At 50.1% G+C, this 9832-nt stretch overlaps 1 protein-coding gene and 1 non-coding gene across 2 annotated transcripts; both read right to left on the bottom strand.

Moving 5' to 3' along the window:
• Positions 1 to 1865: 1865 nt before the first annotated feature.
• OPTC (opticin) lies at positions 1866 to 9555 on the bottom strand. The gene is made up of 8 exons (XM_036873670.1): positions 9465 to 9555; positions 7522 to 7759; positions 6630 to 6765; positions 4945 to 5103; positions 4041 to 4243; positions 2897 to 2992; positions 2218 to 2409; positions 1866 to 1938 (listed from the first exon to the last, which is right to left on the bottom strand). Exons 2-7 carry the CDS (start codon positions 7750 to 7752, stop codon positions 2239 to 2241), a joined length of 996 nt encoding a protein of 331 aa, XP_036729565.1. The 5' UTR covers positions 7753 to 7759; positions 9465 to 9555; the 3' UTR covers positions 1866 to 1938; positions 2218 to 2238.
• Positions 9079 to 9185, bottom strand: LOC118887040. The gene has a single exon (XR_005017866.1). It is a non-coding gene; the product is annotated as a U6 spliceosomal RNA (small nuclear RNA).
• Positions 9556 to 9832: the final 277 nt, after the last annotated feature.

Genomic DNA, 9832 nt, shown 5'->3' with positions numbered 1-9832 from the left:
TGGGTATGATGTGGCTTCTAGCACACGGGAGCCCCAGTTCTGGAAAATTTCTTCTGTTTTTTTTCATTGGATTATTTCAAATCAGGGTTTCTTGCACTTGCGGATCTTGAGGTTTCCAACTGTTGCATGCCTCGGCCTGGTCATAATCAAATAAAGTGGGATATGGAAGAGGATGGGACTGGGGAATGAGAGAGATCATGTATGTGAGAGAGATAGAAAGAGCAAGAGAGAGAGACAGAGAGAAAGAGACAGAGAGAGAGAGAGGGAGCTTGTTGGGTCCTGGAATCCTTGGGTTCTTGGGGTGAGCGGGGGTGGACACAGCAGCAACTGCACCAGGCCCCTCTCACCGCCTTTGAGACTTCCCACTCCTAGTTTGCAGCCTGTGTGTGGAGTCTTCTCTAGTTCTCAAATTCTTCATCTGAAGAATGTGAATAATGATCCCTGACTGGTCTGCTTACAGGACTGTCCTGAGCATCCACAGTACTTGGAGAGGTCTAGACAGAGGTGGGGGAGGCAGATGAATGGGTTCCCTTCCAGGTGGGCCCCAAGACACACCTGTCCATCCAGACTTGGGGACCACCGGGGGCCTTGAGTGGTTGCCTTGGCTAACTCCTATTCCTTCAGCTTTCAGCTTAGACATTGATTCTTCAAGGTCTCCTGGACCCTTAAACTGTGTCCCCCTCCTGTAAGTTCTCATAGAGTTTTGTATATTCCTTTTACAGTATTTATCATGAGTTGAATAGTGTGGTTATTTGTGTGATTATTTGTTTCACACATGTCTTCCACACTCAACTTTAAGCTCCATGAAGAAAAGGAGTATGTCTATTGCATACCATCTGCACATAGCAGGTAGGTGCTCAATAAAATCCTTGCTGAATGAATACATGAATTGCCTGCCTCGCCCTTCTTCTATGCCCTAGTCAACACCTGATGCCAAGCACCCATCTATTACACCCCTCCTTGCCCAACATGTCCTTATAAGAAGGAGAAAGATGACATCTCTCCTCCCATTATAATTCAAGGGGCAAGTTGGCTAGATCATAGTTGCCCTTCTTTCCATTCGCCCAGTACAGCAGGCCCAGCCCAGGATCCAAGAAGGTTGCAGGTGGGTAATTGCTATATTTATTTATTTATCTTTGCACAAGGCTGCCCTCTGGTGGTTAAACATCAAGAGAGCATGGCTAGGAACCAGCTGTCTGAGCCATCCGTGCTCAGAAGCTGGTCACTGAGCCAGGAATAGGTAAGCGCTACAAGGAGGCATCCAGATGAAGATTCATGTCAGTTCTCCATCCTTATGAATGGCTCCCTCCAAGTATAACAGGAAGCTCTGGCATAGGAAAAGTAAGAAAATTTTAAAAGCCCCACAGAAACCCCACCCTACCCCCCTGGAAATAGGGGGAAGGGTACTTTAAACAGCTGTTCTTTTTCCTCAGTGGTGTGCTGGCAAATGCTTAACAACAGGCTTTCTCTCTTTCTCAAAAAAATCCTAATGTGTAGTGTTTACTGATGTGCATGGTATAAATACTCCCAACATGGCCAATTTCAAACTACCAATGTGATGTCACTGAAAGCAGAGTTGGGAAGAGATGGGCAGTAGTAGCATGTCATTATATAGTATTTCCACCACACAAGTACCGTGGACGTAAATAAGTTCAAGAACATGGTTAACAATAAAACATAGTAAAATAATTGGGAAGTGATGAGTTTGAATATTTATTACATTTGTTTTCAACATAATATATTTAATTGTGAGTTTATATAATTTAGTTTTTGATAATGGCTGTGTTTAACAACGGGCTTGCAAAATTCTGGAAGATTTTAATAATCAGTTCTTGCAAGCCTAGTAGTAAGAGCTGGCTCTAGTCCGCCACTGCTTCTCCCCACTTCCTCCTTCTCTTTCTGTTCCTCCTCTTCCTCTTACATGATTTTCTTGGCATTCTGTATGGGTAGGAGGGATGGGGGATATGGGAAAGAGTTTTGCTGCAGACGCCGCTATTCTCTGAGCCAGGAGCCATAAGGTGTTAAGGAAAGAGGATGGAGAAATACAAATCTGGCTCCTGGAAGACATTACCGTGTGTGTGTTGGGGGAGGGGTGTGTGTGGATTTTTGCAATCGGATCTTGAGGGTGATTAATGCCTGGATGAAAGACCACTGACAGGGATCGGGCCCTATGGCCCAGGAGGCCCGTGCCCTCGGTGGTCCTCCAAGGGCTCTTACTAGGGAGCAGTGGAAGGTGAGCTAGGTGAAGCGGCCCGTGGGGAGCCGAGGCAGGCAGAAGTAGGCACTGGGGAAGAGGCTCAGGTTGATGGGATTGCCGTCCAGGCGGATGTCTTCCAGCTGCCTCCGGGTGTGTTTGTGCTCCTCAGTGTCACAGAAGGTGTCCCTCTGCATGGTCTCTATCATGTTATTCTGGAAAGAACACACTGACAAGCCTCCTCCGCCTGGAGATTCTGCCCTCAGGCAGCACTGAAGGCAGGCTCAGTCCGCTCTCCCTACCAGCTTGCCTCCCCTTTACAACTGGAGAAACCGAGGCACAGAAAGCCAACGCCCCATACAAGGAAAGAGGAGAGGAGACCCATTGAGGACGGATGGAGAGAGAGGGGAGATTGAGAGGGATGAAGGGAAGACGGGAGACAGAGGGTAAGGGAAGGGGGAGAGGAACAAGCAATTGGGTGAGATGGGAAAAGGACATGGAGGGGAAGTGTTTCAAAGAGCAGCAAGGGGAAGAAATCAAACTGAGTCTGTGCACAGTGGTCTGAACAAGACCTACCAATCCTTGTCTCCAGTGAGCTCTCAGTGATGTAGACCCACCGCTGCCTAAGGGGGCGGGCTCCCTGCAATCTGACCTCCACTTTCTGTGCTGTTCAATGCTCTTGTTCTTGGGGAGGCCGCTCACCTGCAGGTGTAGTGAGCGCAGGCTCAGGGGCAGGGACCTGGGGATGGAGTCCAGCAGGTTATCGGCCAGGTAGAGGAACTGCAGCTTCTCCAGCGCCTGGGGAGGAGGCAAATGGTGCGGGAGGCTGGTGGGTGCTGTGGGGCCCTGGCAGTGATGGGTGCCTGATGTGACTCCATTCGCTCACTCAGGGTCTCCTGGGCCTCAGCCAGGTGCCAGGTTCCGCGCTGGGTGCTGTGGGGGAGGCCCATTTCTTCCCACTGGATGCAGAAGGAAAAGTTGCTGCCACTGAGGCACCAGCAGCTGGGGGAGTGTGAAGGCACTCGGCAGTGTCAGTGGGGACTCTGGGAAGAGCAGGCAAGGGGCAGAGGTGGGTGGGAGGCAGGACGCAGGACATTTCGGCCCAGCCTCAGCGTCTCTGCTATCAGAGGGGACTTTCCCAAATGAAAAGTCTCCAGATGCTAAATCTGGAGCAGCTATGGAGAGCATGGTCGGGAAATACTCGGACTAGCGTAAAGAGAGCCACAGGCACAATGGAAGCAAATTGCATATGTGAGTGTGACAGAGCTGGGGTGTCAATCTCATCCACACCCCTCTTCATTTCCTCACTGGAACTGTCCCCAGGACTATTCCTGGCCCTGCTGAGTGGGCAGCCCAGGGGGCCATATTTGTGCCATGTGTTTAGCCCTTCCCAGCAAAACTGGCCAGCCAGTGACCAGATTTTCTCTCTTGAGAATTTGCTCCTAGAAAGACAGTGATTAGTCAGTCAGTGATGGGTTTTGGAAATAAAAGAATATGTAGAGTGAGAACTGGAGCCAGTACCACTGCAAGTCCAGTCACATGTAAGTCAAAGTTTTAGGGGAGCAGAAACTGAGTGTGTGAGGATGTTGGTGCAGAGGGAGGTGATTGGGCAGTTGCACAGAAAGAAGCCAAGAGACCAGGTGCCCCACAGAGGGAGAGGGGGAGCTGCTGATGGTTTAGATGAGGGAAATGGGGTTTGATTTTCACGCCCCAGAACAGGGTTGGAGCAGAGATACCCCGTGAGGGTCAGGGGTGTGTGTGTGTGTTTGTGTGTGTGTGTGTGTGTGTGTGTGGTCGTAGGCATGGGTGGCAGGTGGTAGATGGGGGACTTAAGGCCCTGGCTCACCCTGAAGGCTTCAGGCTGTATCCCTGAGCTCCGGAGCTGGTTCAGGCGGATGTCCAGGACCTCAATGCCAGTGGGCAGCACAGGTAGCGCTGCCAGCTTGTTCTCAGGGAGGATAAGATCCTGCAGAGCAGGCAGCAGGAGGAGGGCATCGTCATCGATGGAGGAGATGAAATTGCTAGAGAGGTCAATCCTCTTCAGTTTTGCTAAGAGGTGCAGGGCAGAACACAGAGAGATGAGGGACGTACCATCTTCCCTTGCTCCTGCTGGAGCTGCCTGTGACCTGCTCCCTGCCTCTCAGGATAGGGGATGCTAGCCAGCTCTCCACCTGCACCAGGTCCAAACCAGAAGGAATAACTTTATAAACCTGGAAAAGCCCTCAGATTCTCTAATACCTTTCCCTGGAGTTCTGTCCTATGTGGATTGGCTTGGAAGAAGCTTTTTGAGGGTAAGACCCAACAGGCTCAGGAATCCCTGGATCCATCCCACTTCTACCTGTTAGTTTACACAAAAGAACAATGAGGCCCAGGAAGGCTGTCAGTAATTAGTGGAAGAATCTGGATTAGAGACAAGAGTTAACATGGTCTTGTCCAGAGGCCAGGACGGCAGAGAGCTACAGTTGCTGGGACAGCCTGAAAACGTAGGCTTGATCATACTTTCTCCTCCCCTGCTTCCCATAGCTTCGGGGAGAACATACAAGAACAGGTCACTTCTGCCATCTAAAAATCTTCAAGGAAAGGAATTAAAGAGACTGGGGCTATTTCCGTTTGATAGCTGGAGAGACTGAAAGCCAACAGGGAAAGGCACTTGGTCTGGTGACTGTTCAACGTGGCTGGGTGGCAAGGGAAAGAACCCTGGGGGTTCCCTCTGCCCACCCACTCTTTTCTGTTGCCAGGACATTACATACTCAGCCCTTTGAAGTCTCCAGCCCGAATATGGCTGATGCGGTTGAAGCGGGCGTACAGGTAAGCGGTTGTCTGGGGAAGAGGAGGGATGTCCTCTAGGTCAGCATCGTCACAGTACACAGAGGAACCAAGGCACACGCAGATCAGACAGGTTGGCAGGCCTGGCCCAGGTGGAAGACAGAACAAAGGGAGACCCCCCTCCTCAGTCAGACTCCCTTCAGCCTCTGGGACCAATAGCCCCGGCCCCAGGGAGTGTCTGAGCCGTGGTTGTCTGTGTCTTCTTGGGTTGCTGCCCAGACCGACTGTCACAATGTACCCAGGAGTGCTGTTGGCCGCTGCCAGCCTGGCACTCAGCCCTTGACCTAAGAGAAGCAGATCCACCCTCAGTTATTACCCATTACAATCCAAGCCCATTAGTGCCTTCATCAGACCCTGGTCCTGTGTAGGTTTTTCTGGACCTATGTGGGTGTTTCTAGGACATCTATCAGTCTCTTTTCCATAGGGCTCCTCTCTAGTCCTAAAAGGTGCAATGAAGATGAAATAAAGCCAGAATTCAGTGGAATGGCCAATGGCTGCTGGCTCTGCCATCTGCCTTGTGGGCGAGGAGTTAGACATGTTCTGTGTGGCTCCAAAAACCATAATAGAGCCAAGGTGGAGTGTACACTGTCTGCCCAGGATTCATTTCCCCTTCTTATGGTATCAGCATCTCAGTTTTCTATTGGAAAACATCCCTCCCCTGTTCTCAGTCCATGACCAGTGGTCATGAGACTTAGGCCAGGCCATTGAGCTCAGACTGGCTTTACAAAGTTGGGAAGGTTTTACTGAATACTGCAGGAGGTTTCCATCCCTTGTTATTAGAAAGGACAGAGATTACTGGAGATCACGGCTAGTCCAACTCAAGGGGGAACTCTGTTGGTAGTGACACAGACCCAAGATTAAGAGATAGCTCTTCTTCACCAGCCGTGACCAGACTGTGTACTTATCCCCAGGCCTTGAATGGCAAGTCCAGCTGAGGCCCTTTATGGTCTCTTTAAGCCTGGGAGGTCATGGATTCCTGACAGAAGTGTTTTCTCTACAGATGCCCCATTACCCTACACCCACCCAAGGCAAACATCTCAAGAGGAGAACAGGAACCGAGAGCAAGCAAGTCAGGAATTAACTGCATCCTCCTCTGCCTCAGTTCTGATCCCCAGCAGAGTGCCAACCCCCTACCGGCGGATATGCCAGCATCCCAGAGTCTCCAGGAGGGCCTCAAGGAGGGGGGAAAGCTGCTAACGAGGGAATTCAAGCTGAAAAGCAGTATGACTGCTTCATTTGCCCCCATGCCAAATGACAGCCACAAAGTTATTTATACTTCTCTACAGGCCTTTAATTGTCTCTAATCTAATTACCACTCAACCTGCTCCCCCAGTGATGCTATTAATTAAGGTAGGTGGCTTTTCTAGGCACAGCGGAGTTCTTGCATTTCTTTGCTTCCTATCCAGTTTGTGCACTCAGGCAGAAGCATTAGGAACAGCCAGCCTCTCCCTTTGTTTTGTTTTTTTTTCTCCCCTGCAGCTGTTTCCCCTTCTCTCCCTGATCCTCCACTCCCTAGCTCTGACTACACTCCTCTTTGGCACCCCTGGTGCTGGGTCATGGCTGCCCACCCATGACCTGTGGCTATTGAGACCTGTGCCTGTGAACTTACCGTGGCTGGTCGGGGAAACCAGCAGGCCCAGCGTCCTAGGCCTGGCCATTGTGGGGTTTGAAGGGGGTGTCCTTGGAGCCTTTGTGCTCTGAGTGAAACTTGTCCTGGTTGGAGAAGCCAGGCTGGTCCCTTTAACCTGGAGACACAGTATACAGTAAGCCAGCTTTGAGGGACTGAGAGGGACTTCACTTTGGATTCTGGGAACTTCAGCAACCAATTTCAAGCTTGCAAAGAGTCACTGTGGAGAACGAGGAGGGGATGGCAGAAAGAGTGAGGAAGGAAAGGACCTTCTGAGTATCTGGTCCCTCATCATGACATGGATGAGGAAACTGAGGTCCAGATAGGGGAGGGACTGAGCTCAAGGGGACAGCTGGTGGCTAAGCTGGTGGCAGAGCTAGAACCACATCTCCAGACCCCCCAGGCTGGGCTTTTCCCTTGCCCGCACAGACCAAGGTCAGACAGCAGTTGAGTGTAGACTTCAGATTAGTCCCTGCAAAGGCCAGAAAGGGCTGAGAGATGAACTTCAGAACTGAAGATAGTCTAAGAAAAGACAGGTTGTAGCATTCCTTTCTTCAAGGGAGAATGTGAGGACATTGCTGTTGTCCCAGTGAGATACACCTTATGGTCTTGAAGGCAGAGGGAAGGAGGGATGTATGACTTCTAAGGGAAGTCCCACAAAATTTGCTACAAACAGACAAAGAACTTGAAGTTTTGTGTCCTCTTTCTTAGTATTATCTAAATGACAAGTTCCTGTGGAGGGACAAGAATTTCCACCTCCTAGAGAAAGTTGGAGGCTTGAGATACCTGCATTATGGAACAGGTAGAGAGGGACCAGGCCTCAGGCTCCCAGTTTCTTGCAGGGAATGCAATGGGTCTGCTGCATGCCCCTCACCTTGGGGAGCTGGTCCCTGTAGTCTGTGAGTTCATCATAGTTGCTCAGGTCAATGACCTGATCGTAGTTGTCCAGGCTCAGGACATAGTCCCCCAGATGCAGAACTGCATAAGAATCGCCTTCCCCTCGTGGCTGGTCTCCTTCCCTCTCCCTCTCCGTCTTTGGGAGAGATGCTGTCCCTGCTTCCTGCAGCATCAGGGCCAGCAGGCTGAGTAAGGCCAGGAGCTTCATGGAAGTCCTGGCAGGTGGCGGATGGGATGAGAATGGGGCCGAATCACTTAGGTATCCAGTCCTGGGGGAACAGCTCACAAACTCACCCCACTTCCCACCCCCACACTTGCAGATTCTTAAGCCATTTGTCACACACTTAGTGCCTTCATTCATGTGCAGGCTCCTTCAAGGCTGGGGCTACATCTAGGGGGATATCTCCTGCCAGCCCCCCTCACTGCTCGCCAGTTCAGTCTCTTCACATGCTCATGCACACACTGATATTCACTCACGCAGGAATGTGCAGGCACCTGGCAAAGGCTCATTTACTTATCTCAACACAGACACACTCATGCATGTCCCCTTGTCTACATACCTCCCTACTAACTAGGCACACGCTCGTGAATTTACACAGATGTTCTCTCTTATACAACCACCCACTCAGAGTACAACCATTAGCCACTAAACTAGATTTAGAGAAACTTCACCATTAAGGAATCCTGTGGTTTTTAAAAGATCATTCATTCATTCATGCCTTTGCTTGACAAACATTTATGAGATATCTTAATAGTCCCAGGCACTGTATTTGTCTCTGGGGGCACAGAAATAAATAAGGCATGCCTAGTTCCAGGAATGACTAGTCCATTTAGAGAACATAGGCTTAAAAATTGATTACGGTGTAAAAAAGCATGTTAGTTTTAAAATCTATTTATAAATGCAGCTTTTTAGAAACAAATGATTATGGAAACAGAAGAGCTCTTTGTGTTTGGTTGTACACACCCGGAAAATTCCTTAGGTTTCTGTGTACAGGTGAATTCAAATGTTCATACAAGTTCATCCACATATGCACAGATGGGTCAAGGAATGTGTGCAGTGTGGGTGTGAGGTACCCAGTGTATTTCTGATAATGCAGCTCTCCCCAAAGCCGGCTACACAAGTCTCTAGTAGACTCTCCCTCTTTTTTTCTTCATTTTTAAAAATTGAAGTATAGTTGATTTACAATGTTGTGCCAGTCTCTGCTGTACAGCAAAGTGACTCAATTATAAAAAATATGGGGCTCCCCTGGTGGTACAGTGGTTAAGAATCCGCCTGCCAATGCAGGGGACACGGGTTCGAGCCCTGGTCCCGGAAGATCCCACATGCCGCGGAGCAACTAGGCCCGTACGCCACAACTACTGAGCCAGCGTGCTGCGACTACTGAAGCCCGTGCACCTAGAGCCCATGCTCCGCAACAAGAGAAGCCACTGCAATGAGAAGCCCGCGCACCGCAACGAAGAGCAGCCCCTGCTCACCGCAACTAGAGAAAGCCCGCGCACAGCGACAAAGACTCAATGCAGCAAAAAAAAAAAAAAAAAAATGGAAAGCTTCACAAATTTGCATGTAACCCTTGTGCACGGGCCATGCTAATCTTCTTTGTAGCGTTCCAATTTTAGTATGTGTGCTGCCAAAGCAAGCACGCTCCCTTTCTTAATTTTAGCTGGGCAAGGGGGTAAGCCCCCATCCTAGCAAGAGGTGTCTCTTCATCTTACCTCCCATACGTTACTCCAAACCAAATTATATAATCAAAAAAATCTTAAAGCAAAAGCCCTAAGACAGTTTACTGCCTCCCTCCAACCTCAATCCCCTGTCTCAACCCAGACACCCCACCCCACTGCACCCCTGTGCCCTCCTCCCCACAAGCACTCTCCCTCATTTGCACACCAATGGGCCTAACACCTCAAAGCCTTGAACCTTACCCCTGTAGACTCTTTTGGTTCCAAATGGAGGCTCACAGCTTCCAGAGAGGTGGGGAGTCTGATGGAGAAGTCATGACCCACGGAGGGGTCTGGGTAGACAGTCACCTGGGGAGGGCAGGGGAGCCAGCCAAGGCAGGAATTTAGCCAATCAGACTTCTCTTTTTCCTGATGTCCAGCTGTTTCTTCTCCTCCTTCCTCAGCAGGTCCCTTATCCCACTCCTTTGCTTGGTTGGAAAGAATTTTTTTCTCCCTCCCTCCACCTCTTCTATTCTCAGCCCCCTATACGTACCCCTCCCCACCTCCCATCATCTTTTCCTCTCTTTCTCTGTCTGCTACGTCTCTCTTTTTCTGGCCCACCGTCTTTGAGG

Source organism: Balaenoptera musculus, chromosome 1 (genome assembly GCF_009873245.2).
Source record: "Balaenoptera musculus isolate JJ_BM4_2016_0621 chromosome 1, mBalMus1.pri.v3, whole genome shotgun sequence".
Classification (NCBI taxonomy): Eukaryota; Metazoa; Chordata; class Mammalia; order Artiodactyla; family Balaenopteridae; genus Balaenoptera; species Balaenoptera musculus.
This window is presented reverse-complemented; position numbering and strand designations above follow the sequence as displayed.

Bases quoted from the DNA above. Each gene is read 5' to 3' on its own strand.
- OPTC (XM_036873670.1), bottom strand. From the start codon at position 7,752: ATGAAGCTCCTGGCCTTACTCAGCCTGCTGGCCCTGATGCTGCAGGAA. The intron at 6,766-7,521 runs GTGAGGGGCATG...CTGTGTCTCCAG, and splicing joins ACAGGGACCAGCTCCCCAAG to GTTAAAGGGACCAGCCTGGC. The intron at 4,244-4,944 runs GTATGTAATGTC...TGCACCTCTTAG, and splicing joins TGGAGACTTCAAAGGGCTGA to CAAAACTGAAGAGGATTGAC.